At 38.9% G+C, this 18,311-nt stretch overlaps 1 protein-coding gene across 1 annotated transcript; it reads right to left on the bottom strand.

Moving 5' to 3' along the window:
- Positions 1 to 6,234: 6,234 nt before the first annotated feature.
- Positions 6,235 to 16,383, bottom strand: LOC122661056. Its single transcript, XM_043856368.1, has 2 exons — positions 16,206 to 16,383; positions 6,235 to 6,471 (listed from the first exon to the last, which is right to left on the bottom strand). The coding sequence occupies exons 1-2, from the start codon at positions 16,276 to 16,278 to the stop codon at positions 6,257 to 6,259; spliced, it is 288 nt and encodes a 95-aa protein (XP_043712303.1). The 5' UTR covers positions 16,279 to 16,383; the 3' UTR covers positions 6,235 to 6,256.
- Positions 16,384 to 18,311: the final 1,928 nt, after the last annotated feature.

The raw sequence follows: 18,311 nt of genomic DNA, 5'->3' as shown, positions 1-18,311 counted from the left end.
TAGTACAAGTTTGATGTTTAATTAGTTTTATCAATTTTTAAGTATTCGTTTCTAAGGCCTGATTTGATATGATTTCTATTTTAATATTAGGGGGAAGTTAACCATGTAACAATGGATTGTGATGTTTGCAAAAGTCACAAGATAAATATGAGTCATTAATTTTTACAATTTTTTAAATCTAAATCATCTATTCTCACTAACAAATGGTAGGGTGCTTAAAACCGATTCACTTGCAAGTACATACACAGGATTAAAAGGAAACTGAGAAGAAGATGAAAGTGAGATCAGATCTCTCTCAACTGAGAGAGTCATCCACGAGAGATATATTTATATATGTAAAAATAGGTTACAACCTAACCCTTGAATGACAGAATAATTACATGTAATGCCATTACCCTAAGTTATACCAGACTCTTCTATAGTACACAGCTCTGAGGATGCCCAAGCCGCTGGTGCCAAATATCTGTAGTAGTAGATTGAAACCGAGAAGAGAAATGGACCTGAGGATCCTGATCAGTATATGACTGAGATCCAGAAGATGTATGAAACTTATAGAGACCACCAATGTTACTCCCCGGTGCCAGTATCCTCTTGGTGGGAAGATCCTTAACCACAAAACCATGTTTATCAAACTCAAAGCTACATGGATAATCATGAGTTAATTGAGACACCGACAATAGATTTTTCTTAATAGAAGGAACCAGCAAAACATTTTTCAATGGTAGAGATGTAGTACCAGTAGATATGGAACTATTGCCAGTGTGTGTAATTGAGAGATGATTACCATCACCTACCATAACTTTGTTGAAACCTCTATAAGGAGTAAGTGAATGGAGTATACCTGGAGATTCTGTGACATGCGCAGTGGCCCCAGTATCAGGGAACCATTCTGAGTCTTGAGAGTTCTTCAGGTGAAGAGCAGTAAGTGCCTGAGGGATGTCATCCGACTGATAGCTATTATCAAATCGGCTATAACATTTCAATGCACCATGTCCATATTTGTGACAGATCTGTACATTTGATAGTGGAACGATAGTATTGATTTGAGCCTTTAGAGCTCTGAGAAGAGTGAGATCCAGAACCAGTACCTTTGTTCTCCTTATCTTCAGAAGAACAAGAATTCTGAACAAATCCTCTGCCACGGGAGGTAAAATGGTTGTGTTTCCCTCGTCCTTTATTAGATTGACCATCGGATTTTGGAGTTTTAGCTCCAAGAAATGCAAGATGTGGACTAGGGGAATCTGAACCATTACCTCGATTTCTCAGCTCATGACTCTGCAGCAAAGGAATCAGATCTTGATAGCTTGGTACTGGAGGCTTAAGCATAGTGGTTGCAAACGTCTCATAGGCCAATCCAAGATTTGTTAGAAGCAAGAATACCTTGCTTTGATCTGGAACTGGTTTGCCTATGGAACTCAACTGGTCACACACGTTCTTGAACTCGATCAAGAACGAAGACCGAGATGAAGACTCTGTTTTCTTTAGAAAATGTAATTTCGAGAGCAGCTTGAACTCGCGAGCTTCGGACGCTTGTGAAAAAGCTGCAGCAAGTGTACTCCACAAAGCCACGGAGGACTTGATCCCTACTGCGAGTCCAAGAACCTCTTCAGAGAGGGTTCCTGTGATCCAAGCCTTCACAAGTCGATCCGTTCGAATCCACGACTGATATGCAGGATTCACAATCATCTTGCCTTCCAAGTCTACGATCTCACGAGCAGGAGCGGGACATTCACCATTTACGAACCCTAACAAATCTTGACTCTCGATGAGAGAAAGAATCTGTGTCTCCCAGAGAAGATAGTTACTTGAAGAAAGCTTGATTGTGACGAAGTTCGCAACATTGAGGTTGCTAGGATACAGAAACTGAACTGAGGAATCAGAAATCGCCATTGACGAACACTGTGAGAGGTCCGCTTCTCGCAACTCTGATACCATAAAAGGAAACTGAGAAGAAGATGAAAGTGAGATCAGATCTCTCTCAACTGAGAGAGTCATCCACGAGAGATATATTTATATATGTAAAAATAGGTTACAACCTAACCCTTGAATGACAGAATAATTACATGTAATGCCATTACCCTAAGTTATACCAGACTCCTCTATTGGTCTAATAGGGATCTGTGCCAATACAGAAAGGGCTATTTGATTGAATTAGACCCTGAAATTTGACATGTAGCTCATCTAGGTCATGTCCTCTCTATCCAACGGTTGTAATTAGCAAAATAAATGTCTTATGACATTTGAAAAAATAGCAGACCTTGTGACAATAAGAATTCATCTTTTTATTCAACGTTGCATTTAGTTTATGGAGTAATTGAATTTCTAGGTGATCTATATGTCAATATGGTAGAATAGCTTTCGGAGGTTGTTGTCTATTGGTGTTAAAAATCTATTTTCAAAATTAATTTTGGTTAATTTCTACCTTTTCTATGCAAGTAGAAGTTGGGAGTTGCAACAAGGTGCAACTTTTTTTTAATGGAAGCCAACTAATTAAAAGAAAATTAGGAACATCTTTCTTAAGAGATACTTGCATTCTCTTCTGTCGTGCTACTTGCCTATTTATGGGCAATAGATATAACTTGTTTATCTTTCTTAATAATACTTACGGATCCAAAGTTTTTCATGGTCATAGAAATATCATAAAGCAAAGAGTAATTTTCTCACGATCATCCTTTACTCGACCTCTTCATTAGCCAATCTACGGCCTCTTGACAATTCGTCCAAACTTCTATATGCGCCCACCTTTGCTACTGTGCTCCCAACAACCTTTTGCGCAATCCTCAAAGTTTTAAAGGTAAATTACACTACGATCCCCCTAAGGTTTGTCCTAAATACAGAGCGAGCCCCTGAGATTTGTCCTAAATACAAAGCGACCCCCTATGTTTTGAAAATATACACCCAGCACCCCTGAGTTTAGGGTACTTATTACACTCAGCCCCCATCCGTTAGAACATTCCCGTTAGTTGCTAATGTGTGGCTTTTGATTCCTTAAAGTGACAAATATATCCCTAATGGGGTGTGAGTTTACCATTTTGCCCTTAGGGAAGCCCGAACTTCACACCCCTTCCCCTTCCCCTACCCCTTCCCTTCCCCTACTAGTCGAAGTTACCTGCGATAGAGAGGCCACAACAGGAAGGCACAACGACTAAGGGGGGTCGTGTTCGTCCCAGACATCGCCGGAGTTTACGTCAGAGAGTCCATCGGATACAATAAAAATTTCTTTCATCCCAGACGTCACCGGAGTTTACCTCAGAGAATCTTCTTTAGTTTCGTTTTCTCATCTCTCACCCATTAAGCTTGGCGAGGGTTTTCGTGCAAGAGGAAAAGCCTCTTAATCGTTCTGGCCTGGCATTGGAGATCAATGAATCAAAGACACCTAGCTTTTTGGAAAGATGATATGTTCAACAAGTACAACTTGGGTACTACCGTACTAGAATTACTGGAATGAGTATAACCATTGGCAACAATGCCAAGTGATATGCTATCCTAACAGAGAAGATTCCATAGGAATCAACCTAAGGGAATAAACTCAAAAGACTCCCAAGAATAGCCTTGGCTTAGGCGGGGGGTGAAAAACAAGATTCACATTCCACTATAGGGGCTGTCTTGACATAGGATCAAAAACTTTAGAAATGCTAGGAATCTGAGTACTAGAAATACGTCCCGAGGGTAGGGAGGGAACCCAGTTATCATGTATATATTGATAGATTGGCCATTCCCCACCCTCACGCATAAACCTTGAAGGAGTAAATCCCTACCTTTGAGCGACTTTATCCCCTGAGGTTCGTTGACCGGTACGATTGTGCGACTCCTCTCATAGGGGGGGGCTGAAATGACCATCTCACCCCCTGACCGAACACAGTACCCGGGTGAGGTCTACCCCCCTTTTACTAGAGGCACTAAGGAATCGTACCGGGCAGGAGAACCACAGGTGATAAAAATTGCTATGTTATCCCCAAGATCCTGAGCTCCTAGGAGAGGCTTATAGAAAGGTCGATTTAAGGAAATATTTGCCCTTGAGAACCCTAACCCACAAAGCATTAGGGTTTTGTAATATCCTATAGCTCTGTCTAGCAAGTAAGGCTAAATTAAAATTTTTGAAGCCTCTAAATCCTAACCCACCAGAATTTTTACTCAGGCACATTTCACCCAAAAGATGCCCTTATCATTACTGTTTTTCCACCAAAACGGACTAATTGCTTTGCTTAAAATGAAACAAATGGAGGCTAGAAGAAGAAACATGGACATCATGTAGGATGGTAAGCTGGTTGTCACTGCATTAACTTAGACCTCTTTCCCAGCCTATGATAGGAGGGCACTCTCCCAGCCAGTAAGTTTGGAGTGAACACGGTTCACAATATCAGAAAACAAGCTATTTTTTATCTACCAAAGTGGGTTGGAATACCTAAGTATTTTCCATGATCATTGACCTCGGTTAAAGAGAAAAAAATCCTACAGATTTTTGATCTAGTGGATGGAGTAGTTAAAGGGCTGAAGCTGATGTTGGATTTCCCTAAATGAATCTCTTGATCAGATGCCTCACAGTACCTCCTCAAAATTCAAAAATATTATGGCATTCCCCCAATTTTACTCTTGAGAAGAAGAAACATTCGTCCGCAAAAAATTTTTAAAAAAAATTAAAAATGAAAAAAAGATAGGAGACATTAGGACCCACAAGACTAGTCTTGGTGCCTGAGATGGATTTAGAAGCCTCAGTGTTACGTGTTGTTAAGACATCTGAGTAGGGAGAGATAAAGTCAAAGCACGTGAGACAGTAAAGCTATACATGAGACTTTGGTCAAGAGACTTTTGAATTAATCCAAACAACCTCATGTTCAAGAGACTTTCTGAGATTTTAATCTAATCAAATTCCATGTAGGGTAGAGGTGAATATTTTTTGAAGAATTTGGAAGCCATATAACTAAATGACCCATCCGTCTTGGTCTAAACAAAGTAAAAGAAATATTAGACCAGACCTCAATTAAATTATTGAAAATACTAGGATTTGGATACCAAATACCATCTCGGATAATGAATGAGACTTTTATCATCCTATCAGATGAAACGTCATATCTTATTCGATTTCCATATCTAGAAATGAGAACTCCATTAAAATGTCAATTTTCAAGTCACAGATAAGTATCATACAAATCATCAATGCCTGAACGAATGATATCACTAACAAGGTGTCTACCGACTCTACCCTTTAAATTTTTCCTCCAAGCCCAAAATATATCAATTGGTAAGTAACAGTCCAAATGGAATCTTACTTTAAGTATCTTAAGTATCATAAAAATTTTAAAATTTATGATTAACTCTATATTTATTTATTTATTTAGTCATAAGATATTCTTTTCTTTTTAACAGTATTTATATATATCCTAAAAAACTAATTCTATTAAAAAAAAAAACTTGTTCAGGTGTGGAAATGCTTGATTTTAGATGTCCAACTCTTTGTGGATTCCTATGCGGATAATGGAAATGCTAATTGGGTTTGAATTCTGATATGAAAAGAGGTAAAGCAAATCACAGGAAAGATCTTTTATTGAAAAGTGATGATTCTTTCTAACTGCTTGTTTCTTGTAGTTCATCTATGATTTATTTCTCTTATCATGGGACTACCATTATATGCCATTCAGTGTCCGTAAATACAAGTTCAGTCCATTTGAATAAACACATCAATTTAATTTATTCATTAGAAACAACTATTCACCAATCTTTTTAATTGTTGCCTCTTAAATTTAATTATACATGCACATCCAAATGGGGTTTTTTTAGTAGAAATCCCAATGGGGGTTCATTTCAAAGGGAGAAGAGAGAGGGTGGGTGCTAGCTTATGGTACACTAGCGCTGTGTCCACTCTTTTCCCAATTCTAACATAGTGACTAAATTTTAATTCACTTTCCAACCTTAGATATATAATAGAGCAATTTTCTGTTTTGCTGTTATTTATTCTTAAAACATTTACATCACCCTTGTGGAGCCTTAGTGAGGCTTCCAAGTGACTCACCTGAAAAACCCACCACCCACAAAATTTCATAATCAATCAAAAAGAGAATTATAATTTGTTCAAAAATCATGAGATCTGAGTATGTGAGACTTTCTGCCTTTAGGTCTCTCACAGGATACTGCAGTTCCCTTGGAGCTAAAAGTCCTACTTTCTGGACAAAGTAAGAAACAACATACAGTTTTGAATTCCTCTGCTGGAGGAAAAACACAGTTCATGTCTCTCTTATTTCAACCAATACATGACAAATCAACCAGATTTAGTCTTGTTTTGTTGGAAGATGACAGCCCAGACAGGAACACCGACGCCAATGCTGAAGGCGGTAAACACACCAAGAGACATCTTCAATCCCTGATACTTCATTCTGTCCAAGTTGTACATGTGCTTTGCGTGAATGTAGAATGGCTCATCATGGCCATGTCCTCCCATTCTCTTCACTCCAGTTGAGTGGAATCCTCGACTGACTGTCCACAACATAAATATCACTACTTCTTGTAAGGGCATAATACTAGTATAACATGAATAAGCATATAACAGAAAATCATCAGACATTTATCAAAGAAAAATAAAAAGGAAAAACATCAGATATTGATTATGGTGCAATGGTTGGTGGAGCAAGAATGATTCTGCATGCTAATTTCAGCCTTGTACATAATCAAATACAGGGCTCCCTTTGGTTGCAAGGGAAATTAAAGGGATTTGGTAACTTATTCAACACGATTGTATAAACTACTTAAATATCTTACTTAGTAATGATGCTTTTTAGATGTTATTATTTTATTTTTCAAATCTAGGTTTTTTCAATGCAAAGTAAAGCGAATTTTTATAACCAAATATGGAATGATTTAGAGTTGGTAATATAATCATGTGGGGTAATGATTACAAAAGTTTCTTTTTTTAGGTTTAAAAATGTTCACTTCCCTTCCCTTTAAATTCCCTTGCAACCAAACAGAAACTTGGTTATTTTACAGGAGAACGTGAGTCGGTTGCTTTGCCTTGGAAGAGCTGCATTTATGGTTGATTAGACCAACATTTTGAATCAAGCATGACCCTTCTCCACATTAAAGATAGTTCAATTCTTAAACGAGCTTGTGAAGCAAATGGCTGGAGTCTTCAACATATAAATAGAAAATTCAAAACAAAGTTAAGTTTCAAGCAAATATTAGATGCAAATCTTTACCAAGCCAAAGAAAAGGGGCTAATTGTGTATGAAATGAATGTCAATCTCTCAAGCTTCTTAAAGAAACAAGGAATAGCACACAGGATAGTTGATTTTGAATAAAAAAATAGATACATCCAACATCAGGTGAACTACAATACTTTAAAGAATCATGCAGATTCTTCTTTCCACATGAATATCTTGTCTAGTGTGAAAAATAAAACCAAGGATCACATTTTGAGAATAAAAATCACATCAACATCCACAGTAACAAGAATATAGAAAGGGAAAGTACACACATTGAATGCATTAATAGTGTAACAATTTGCAGGCATAGATGGAAAGCAGCTAATAATCCTCATGAACTAGGGCGCACTGCTCAGCAGTGAGGAACAAAGGACGGTCGAGAACAAAAGCTTGACCTGTTGGCATTTGGTTAAGTTTGGGTATGTGTTTGAGATCCCAATAGATCTGCCACATATGACATGACTAGCAGATAGGAAGGTCCACTAAAGTATTTTCTCTTAACACCAGCTCAAGCACAAGTCCCATAATGACTAGGCATTAAGTAGAAACAAAGCACAAAAAACCAAAGAAAAGAAACAGTAACCCACAATAAAAGATCTCATGCACAAAAATAAAATCAGATGACTGACAACCATCTGATCTGTGCATGCTACTTCTTAATCTTTTGGAGTTCTTTTGAAAAATTTTAGACCAATCAAAGAAAAACAGAAAAATTCCATTGCTTGCAAGGTTTTGCCTAAGTGGATAATTGTTACACATCCCTTCAGAAGGTAAATTTCATGGCTTGCAAAGCACCCAAGAGATAATTGCCTTGCTGAATAACTGTTAAGCATCTCTTCAGGAGGTCAATTACTCCATACAAATCTACATAAAAAGTAAATTTGAAAGCATTTCTTAGGAGAATATATAGATAAAGTGAACTACAATTAACTTGAAAGGGACTAATTCAGAACTTAACGTGATATCGTTCACGGTCTAGAAAAATGTATATTAGGAAAGGACTGCAGAGATTTTCTTCAAGATGGTCAAGTCCTGGATGGAGAAAACCCCTATAAATTGTAATTTGGGGAAAGTCTACAATGTCACTAAGCAACCCAAAGATATAACATCTATACTAAAAATTGAAAAGAAAAGGACACAAATACAACCAACCAACAGACAGTATATGCGGAGTGTAGCCCTGAATATCATTAAACAACCCACAGCTCCAAAAGTGAAAGAGGTCTTCCACCAAATCCTCCATATCCACTCCAGAACTCTGGTCGAAGGAAGACAAACCATGATGGGCTCTCATCACCATGAACATATCATAGCCAATAACATTGATTGGAGTCAACAAGATCATGCGATGCTCCCAAAAAATTGGGATTGCCCTAGATAATTGTTCATGCAACTTTTGGCTCAGTAAACAGAAGGCCCTCAAAATGGCATGTGGTTTTATAGGCATAGTTGTCAAGGCATCACCTAGGTGTCCAAGCTGATCTCTAAGGGCCTAGGCAACTGCCACCTTAGTGCAACGCGCCTTGCACTAGGTTAATTAGTATCAGAGTAGGTTCTAGCACTTATTTATGCCAAATATTATTTAAGTAATGCAATATAATTGTAGTTCATTTATTTAAAATATTATTCATAAATAAGCAAATACCCCCCTATTTGAATCCAATAAAAATTGTTAAAAAATCAAATTCCACAAGAAAAAAAAGTTAACCCTCCAGTTCAAGAACAAAACTAAGTTTTTGGCAGTAGGTGAAATTTTCAACTATATAATGTTGTGTTTTTTCTCAAATAAAAAAATTTCATAAATCTTAATATGGTAAAACATTGCTAAAAACCCAAAGTGTGGTAAAATATTCATTTGTTTTGATATTTAAAAAAATATTTTCATTCAAAGCAATTTTGACAGTATTCCCGTACACCAAATAAGGTTTGACCGGAACATAACTCCTTCAATATAAATCAAATTTAAGCAATCTTGGATTTGTTGGAAAGCTGGTTTTTTGTTCTACCTAATACAAAAAGTCTCATGTAAAAATAAAATCATTTGATCAGTCAAACTTCTTAGAGAACAAGAACATTTCTTTAAATCGAGAGCAGTTTAATTACTTATTGATAAGATCATATTTTCTAAGAAAAGTACAAACCAAATGTATGTTTTGATTGTTTCAAACTTCCAATAGCTTGCTTCTTCATTTTTGTTGTCTTCTAGTTCTATGTTGATTTTTTATGACTTTATGTGGCTTAATATTTACTTTTGATTACTTGATGCGACTTAATGTTGATTTTTGATGACTTGATGTTGCTTAATATTGATTTTTTATGACTTGAGTGTGGCTTAATGTTGATTTTTTATGATATAAGGTACATATTGTAGCGTACTAAATAATGTTAAGCAAAAAAATAACACTTGGGTGCATTGGTCTCCTAGCCAACACCTAGGCGGGCGCCTTGTCGCCTAAGCACTTAGGCACCCCTCCACTGCCTTAGGTCGCCTTGACGCCTTGACAACTATGTTTACAGGTACTCATACCTTAAGGACAATTTTATACCAAATGTTGGGTTACAAGCATGTATCCAGAATACTTCAACTTTCCCTCCAGTACTACAGGCAATAGTAAACAACCAAGCTAACCCCCAAAACGTTTATTCATGCTTCAAAGCTATGTACTACACAAGAACTAACAACAAAATCTTTTTCATCTAATGATTAAAGAGTTTAACAAGACGCCTCTAAGCACAAAGTGCTTAATAAAAACCCAAAAGCTCTGGTTAACCTATTGAACCGAGGGACATGCCCTAGTTCTACCAATTAGTATAATCGGTACTCTCTTGTCTCACATTTGCTCTTCTATTATTTTTTGGCTCTATTTTGGATCCTGAAATTGTTTTTTGTCTGTCACACCAACCAAAGAGGCAGGTTCCCATTCTTATACGTTCTCCCCACATAGTGGATGCCATCTGGGCGACTGGAACCCATTCTCGTACGTTCTCGTACGAGAATGGGATCTTTATCTCCAGCCAAACTACTCCATATTAACCAATATTTCTGTTGAAGTGTCAAACACAAAAGCTTAAGCTATTAGGTGGAGAGGCCCAACTGGTATATGAAGTCATCCAAGGTCCCAAAGTTTTCCAATGTGAGAATACTCCCAATATTCCCCCTCACGTGTTGCCTCCTTTTGGGTGGCAATACACGGGCAGGTGTGCCACTGCTTTTGGGTGTACATAGATGTATAATAAACATAGTTAGTCATGATGGCTCAGATACCATGTTGAGGTGTCCAACCCAAAAGCTTAAGTTATTAAATGGAGAGGCCCAACTAGTAGATGAAATCATCCAAGGTCCCAGAGTTCTCCTGTGTGGCATTAATTCCAACAATTTCTAGGTCCTTTATATCATCCACTAAATCAGTGCATCCCCTAGTTCTCCCTTCTCTCTAAATAAATCCCAACCTCTTACCTACCGCATGCTATTGCACTATAACAGAGTAACGAGTAAAATTCCTTTGCATCGCTCATGAAAATTAATTATAGACAGTGCCTACAGGATGTAATATGTAATTGTTACAAACTGCAAAACCAAATTGGTCGACAATTCCTCAAGATATTATTATCTATTATAAATTGAGTAAAACTTTTCAGACCAACCCATTTGATAAGCTTATCAATGTGGCCTAAATATTTACCACGTGGCAGATTGGATGAGAACAAAAAATTGTCAGGTAGACCCAAGGTTCCTACAGGCAAGTAAAAATTCAGACTCGACAGTTTTCTAAGTGGCCAAAAAAGGTTTGATGTCACAATAAGGCTATGATGTCACGTGATTTGGAAAGCCATCTCCTTTGATGTTTCTTCCAAGCTCAGGTGTATCCGTCAAAGGCACTCCTTGGATAACCTCAGGAACGGGCATATTGTGTCCTATTGGGGCCTTGATGCCAGCCTTTTGCGGCCTCCCTCCTCTGCGTAGGCTGGGTGGTCGTTCTTTCCCCTTTCCCCCTTCTTTCCCCGCTCTCCTTTCTTGTATTTGGTTCTCTTTCCCTGCCCCCCTTGGGGTTCGGTAATATATTCATTTACCAAAAAAAAAAAAAAAGGCTATGATGCAATTCCGGGTTCCGAAAACCTTAAAATGGATCACTTATGGGTCCACCCAAACTCTAAATAACTAAGTCAAGGACCAAGTGGCAGAATTGTAAATACTGTGAATAGTGTAGTTCTTTTTTTGTAATAAAACAGAACCAAGACTCAAGTATAATAAAATATCATGTGTGAGGGTATTTCTGGAATTATAATAAGGAAGGTAATGATAAAGATAAGAAAGAACGAAGGGTATTTAAGTGGGACAGCATATAGAGGGGCAAATATGTAAATTCGGGTTGCTTATTCAACCTCACGAAGGAAACAAAATCCAGCGATAAACCAGCATAAGGAGTGTTCGATCTCTCTACCAAATTGACTTGTATTGACTCAAAATTTCAGTAACAAGTCGATTTCTCAATGCTCTATTGAATCCAGCCCACAATATGGTGAACCAACAGCTAGAGATTTGTCTAAAAATTTCTGAAACAGATACTGGCGGAACAATGGAACCGGATTTGAAGTTCTGGTTAGAACTTCCAGTAAAGGTCAAACCTTGACTTGAAACTGTGCGGTGTGAGTAATTTCTACTAGAGGGATGAACCCTTAAATCTGAAACTGATCCGAAGGATATCAGGAGAGATCGGTGTCAACAACTAGGGGCTGCAAGTACCGCCCAGAACAGAGTATCAATGGCAAACACAAAGGAAGAGGAATAGAAGAAGAAGATGAAGAAGAAGAAATACAAGAAATAGAATTGGAAACGGACCAAAACTGGATGGAGGAATAAGAACTGGGTCGATCAAGGAGAGGAGAGAGAACAGAGCAAAAGAGCGCACGGTTGCACACGCAGGTAAGCATAAACCAACTTCTTCATTCAATTCTCTAAAATCCAACCAAGAATCGTTAACCAGCTCCAACAAGATAAAATAAAATTTACAATTTAAATAAATAACCCTAATTAAACCAACTCCTAACTGCATGCTACTTTGACAATCTTACCGAAGCGGGCTGCCCTGGTCCCCTCTCCTTTCCCATAGCCCTCCTTCAGCAGCCCACCTCCCGTGCTTCCTTTCTTCCATCCTCTCTGTTGCTTTGAACCTATTTGAAAATGGGTGACTACAAGCTCAGATCATCTGGAGTTTTATGCTGAATCTATCCAAAGCCAATTGGAGGAACCCACCTCAACTTTAAGGCCAACCACTTCCCGTAAGACTCCTCGTTGTACTCTGACCGAAATCTGCCAGCCCATTGATGTTGCTGGCGATCCAATAGTCGAGCTCGAGCCCACCCACAGTAGGAAATGAGGGAATGTAATCGTATGTGAAGTGTCAATGAAGACGATGACAGTGAGAGAAGATAGAGAGCAAGCAAAAATTAAGGATATTCTACTCCCACCATCATTCTTTCTTTATTTATTTCTTCAAATTGGTGGTTACTGGTGAAGACGATCCACCTTGCACCTAGCTTCATAAAATTCAAATGGTCGATGGATATTTATACCCAAGTTACCTTCACTCCACGTTAATGATATCCACACCACAATTTGCTTTATTTTTTATTTTAAATTTTAAATGTTCGAGGTGCCTCGAGAAGGAAACGTGATACTAAACTTAAATAGTCATTGGTTTTTGATGCAGCTGTATTAGACTATGATTCCGGATGAAAGTTTAGCCACAAACTTGGGAGGTTCAAAAAGTTTTGGTGCAAATCTAATGAGCTGAAATTAAGTATTAGGTAGTTATATTATAGGTTAGGCATTTTATTTTCTTGGGTTTATAAGCCTGTAAAGTGGGGCAGTTCCAACAGTTCTTATGCAGAACAACATTGTATCTACAACACCTCAAATGGTTTCAGACCCTACAACACACCCCCACAGGCCTGTTTTACTCTATCTCAGACTGCTGCACAAATTGTCCAGCAAAGACCTAAAGCAAACAGAGCCAATGTAAAGCGTTTTAGATGCCATATCATGAGTCATTACTCAAATGAATGCTCCAAGGTTCAGCAGCAGTTGTATGAGCAAGGGTACTGTGATGAGTTGCAAAGTGAGCAACAAGAAGATGAGAAGCAGCAGTTCAATGATGAGCAGACTTTGTCTGGGAAGAAAGAAGTCCATGGTGAGTGCCTCGTTGCCAGGCAGATATGTCTGAACCCAAAGTCTGAAGAAGCTTCACCACCAGTTGCCACATCGATGGGAAGGTTTGCAAATTCACTATTGAGATGGGAAGTTGTGAGAATGTAGTCTCTCAAGAGGCTGTCCAGAAACTGAATTTAAAGGTGGAACCACCCTCAAAGTCCTACAAGCTAGCATGGCTGAATCAGAATAATGAGGTAAGGGTTAAACATAGATGCTTCATTGCATTTTTTGTTGGAGAAAAGAATAAGACTCGATTCACTTTAATGTTGTACCCATGGATGCATGCCCCGTATTGTTAGGAAGACCATGGCAACATGATAGAGAAGTAATTTTTTATGGTAGAAAAAACACTTAAACCTTCTGTAAGGATCAAAGCAAATTACTCCTATTTCCTTTTAAAGGAGGAAGTGAACAGTCCACTCTTGAGAAGAAGACATCAGGCCTATATATAATTGAGTTTGACGCAGGCGTTGAGGAAACAATGTTGTGTTTGCCTTGATTTCGAAATCACGAGTATAACCTGATGCATGCCCAAAGAATGACTTAGCTGAAACTGTTAAGGAAGTCATGAGTGAGTCCACAAATGTATTTCCAGCGGTACTAACCCCTGGCCTCCCACCAGAAAGAGAAATACAGCACCATATAGATCTCCTACCTGAAGCCAACCAGCTCAACAAAGGCCCAAAGAAAGTAGAAGACCGGTTGGAGAATCTGAAATCTATAAATGCCCAAGTGAAGAGTAACCTTGAGAGAACCTACCAAAAGGAAAAGAAGTTTGTTGACAGACAAAGGACGGAAGGAGAGAAATTCAGTTTGACGCTGGAGATCTGATTTGGGTGTATCTATCCAAAGAAAGGTACCCCATTGGAGGGTTATCATAAGTTACAGCCAAGGAAGGTCGGGGCATCTCAAGTTCTTGAAAAGATGGGAGAAAATGATTACCAAGTGGAACTTCCCAAAGGTTTAAGCATTACAAACATGTTCAACATCTCACCCCCATATTTTGAAGAAGACGCAAGCTTGAGGTCAAGCTCCATTCAAGGAGAGGAGATTGATGAGGACCATAGTTGTCACGGCGTCTAGGCGACCCAAGGCGTTGAAGAGAAATACAGCACCATATAGATCTCCCACCTGAAGCCAACCAGCTCAACAAAGGCCCAAAGAAAGTAGAAGACCGGTTGGAGAATCTGAAATCTATAAATGCCCAAGTGAAGAGTAACCTTGAGAGAACCTACCAAAAGGAAAAGAAGTTTGTTGACAGACGAAGGACGGAAGGAGAGAAATTCAGTTTGACGCTGGAGATCTGATTTGGGTGTATCTATCCAAAGAAAGGTACCCCATTGGAGGGTTATCATAAGTTACAGCCAAGGAAGGTCGGGGCATCTCAAGTTCTTGAAAAGATGGGAGAAAATGATTACCAAGTGGAACTTCCCAAAGGTTTAAGCATTACAAACATGTTCAACATCTCACCCCCATATTTTGAAGAAGACGCAAGCTTGAGGTCAAGCTCCATTCAAGGAGGGGAGATTGATGAGGACCATAGTTGTCACGGCGTCTAGGCGACCCAAGGCGTTGGAGAGGGTCCAAAATCAAGGCAACACCAACTAAGCGACCAAGGCACCTGGACGCCTAGGCGACACCTTGACAACTATGATGAGGACACGATTTACCTTAACGCTTCAAACAAGGAGGAAATTTTTATTTTATTTTATTTTTTTTTGGGGGTGGGGGGAAGTTGAGCATCCAAATCTGTTAGGAGGTCCGAGAGGCTAAGAAAACAAGCCCAAGAGTCATTGTGGATTTGACAGCTCAAGACAACAAGCCCAAGAACATTTCTGATTTGACAACCCTGCCCCAAAGCTTGGAGGATCCAAGCAACAGTCCAAGAAGGTTAAAATAGCAATAAAGATATTGGACAGAAGTAGAGAACAAATTAAACAGAGAATAATAATACCATATGCAAATTTGTAGTCACAACTTGTCACCCAAAAAACAGATCTAGAAGAGAAAGAATGGACAAATTATTTGCACGTAAGCAAACAATCACCCTCCCCTCAACCAAAAGAATCATGGACACCAAGTTAAAACTTAATTGGGCAGCCACCCAAAACCAAGAATCCCCCCTACAACAGACAAAATAGGCTATGTACAGGTACCTACCACCATGGCAATCCCAGAAATACCTTGATAGCCAAAAATGGACAACTCATTCTATACCAAGGAAGACCAGGATAGAAGACTATATTCATATCACATGGTATACAAATTCAACAAAATCGGAGCCGGTTTAATTAATCCACATGTACAAATAACATAGAAAGAAATAAAATTTCTGATATGTGATTTGTTATGGTATACTAGTATATAGTGCAAATTAAAATTTGTACTGATTGTTATGAAGACGCATCCTTGAACATCGTTTTTTATTTTAAATTGTTGAGCCAGCAGGAGTCCTATTAAGTTCAGTCAGCTTGAAGGGCCAATGTCAATTTCAGCTGTTTTAATTGTTGACCTCTTATGTCCAGTTGATATTTATATCTATGATCAAACCATACATTATAACCCAATCTAGATCAATTAGAATTTAGAAGGTCCTCGTCAAAAGCAACAATATTGAGATTTCAAAAATAAGAAAGTAAAACCAAATATAATTAAACATGGACCGAGAAGCCAAACAAGAAAGGTCTAGTGTTTTGATTGATAAAAAATGAATCTATTTAGAGAGATAAGAAAGAATCAGTAAATACAGGTTTCAAGCAATACAGAAATCGATGGATCGCAAAATGAGAAAGAAGGCTGACCTGATTTCGATAGGGCAGATTCAGAAGAGGTCAATAACTTCAACCCCGACCTTACTCCACTGTTCAAAGCCATGGATCCAAACACGAACAAAAACCAAAAAGCAGAAAAATCTAAGCTTTGATCGCTCTCTCTTGCAAGCTCCGGCTCCTCTTGCCCTAGTACTACGAATAAGCGAGAGCTATCCGGCAACTTATTAAATCGTGGGCGCTGATCCAGTACTCGGAGCCACAGACTTCCAACGAGGGACACCCTACTTGAAGTTGGATTGGAATAAGTATATTAATCAACACAAATTCTAAGGCAATGTTTGGTATGCAATCTTGGAATGCATTTTATGTAGATTTTGCATTCTTGGATATGTTTTTATGGTCCGAGAATATGAAATCCACATAGAATACATACCAAACACAGCTTAAGTATTCCAATCCAACTGTGTTCATGGATTTTTCCATGCAATTAAGAACTTTTGGGGTTACTTTTTCTTCGTGGGCTAATTTACATTTGAGTTTCTTTCTTGAAATCCAACAATAGGCTAATGTTTGAGACTTTGAAGTGCCTCCAGTTGGAAATTGGTTTTTTTTTATGCAATTATATTAGACTATAAAGTATGGTAAAGTTTTTTTTTTTTTTTTTTTTTTATGAAAGTGTAATCACACAAACCACACACCAATCCCGAAAGGTTAACCGACTTTCATAAAAAAAAAACAGGAAGGGATGTGTGGGTTTAGTCCCACATCGGGTGTGTGAGTGTGGTGTCTGTTGTGTATAAGTATGGTAAAGTTATTATATATTTCAAACCAAAAAACAAAAAAGTAGAGTTTGTGCATGATGAGGCATAAAACACCCCACCTATCAGAGGCTGCCACATGGCTGACCTGACCTCTATCCGAGAACCGAATTGAGCCGAGCAGGAAATCGGGCCGACCCCATCTCCGACAAGTCACCTGACAGAGCCAGACTCGCACAAGCTAGCTGGTGGCTGAGGCCGAGCTCTGAGCCGAGCTTACTGCCGAGACCAACCTCTCGGGCCGACCTCCCAGGCCGAGGGGACGGCCAAGGCCGACCTACCATGCCGCCCTCCTAGGCCGACCTCCGAGGCCGAGCCCTCCTCCACTGAAGCCGCCATAGCGCCCCACCGGGGATCTCCGGGCCACATCAGCGCATCCCGAGAATCGTGGGATAAGGATCGAGCCACGATCCCAACGCAACACGGAATCACACCCTACATGGACTCTTACTTTAATAAGAGCCCGACCCCAAAAATAGCTCTCCACTCCGCTCTACGCGAGAGAACCTGCCAAAAGAAGGACTCCTACTATACGAGGACTCTCCCATCCGCCTCATCTCATCTTCACTCTATAAATACCTAGGTATGGAGCACCACTCCTCATCTTGCTTTGACTACGCAGTTACGCTATTGCATTGGAGACCTGACTTGAGCGTCGGAGAGTCCTTGGTCGGAGCCACACCGGCTCTCTTTTGCTCATCGCTTGGTTTTTGCAGGCTCATCCGTGGGCAAACCGGTGCATCGGAGGTTTTCACCCGCAACAGTGCATATGATCAGTAGTTAAGTGTTTAACTTAGATTATGACATTTAATATTTTTTTAAGAGCTTTAGTTTTTTTACTTTTGAGTTTATTTATTTTAAATTAGTATTAATATACTAATTAGGAGTCCTTTTCTTGAGTCAATTTAAGATTTAAGTTTTAAGAATGTTTTTATTTGATTTTATCTATTTTTTGCCTTTTTTTTCTTTTTCTTTTTTCTTCTTAGTGTCTCTCTTCCCTCCCTTGTACTCGTATCACTCAATCTAAATGAATGCATAAGACAGTGCCTCTTGGCAAATAATGAATAAGTATGGACTAAGGGGACACCCCTGCCTAAGTTCGAATTCAATGGCATCAGTATTTGACTAGGGCCAAGGGGAGAAGAACATAATTGTACTACTTCCAAGTGGTAGAAATAGCCATATAAGGTAATTAAATATTATAATCTTCACTGCAAGATCAGTAGAGTTGGTAAAGTTTAACTCTAAAGTCTAACCTCATCCAAGGATCCCAAAAATCCTAGAATCACCCCCTCAAGTCTAAAGTATAAAATCTAAA

This window comes from Telopea speciosissima, chromosome 5 (genome assembly GCF_018873765.1).
Source record: "Telopea speciosissima isolate NSW1024214 ecotype Mountain lineage chromosome 5, Tspe_v1, whole genome shotgun sequence".
Lineage (NCBI taxonomy): Eukaryota > Viridiplantae > Streptophyta > Magnoliopsida > Proteales > Proteaceae > Telopea > Telopea speciosissima.
The sequence above is the reverse complement of the archived record's forward strand: the minus strand, read 5'-3'. Positions and strand labels throughout refer to the sequence as shown.

Coding starts and splice junctions, on each gene's coding strand:
- LOC122661056 (XM_043856368.1), bottom strand. CDS start 16,278: ATGGCTTTGAACAGTGGAGTAAGGTCGGGGTTGAAGTTATTGACCTCT. Junction 6,472..16,205: donor ATCTGCCCTATCGAAATCAG/GTCAGCCTTCTT, acceptor TGTTGTGGACAG/TCAGTCGAGGATTCCACTCA.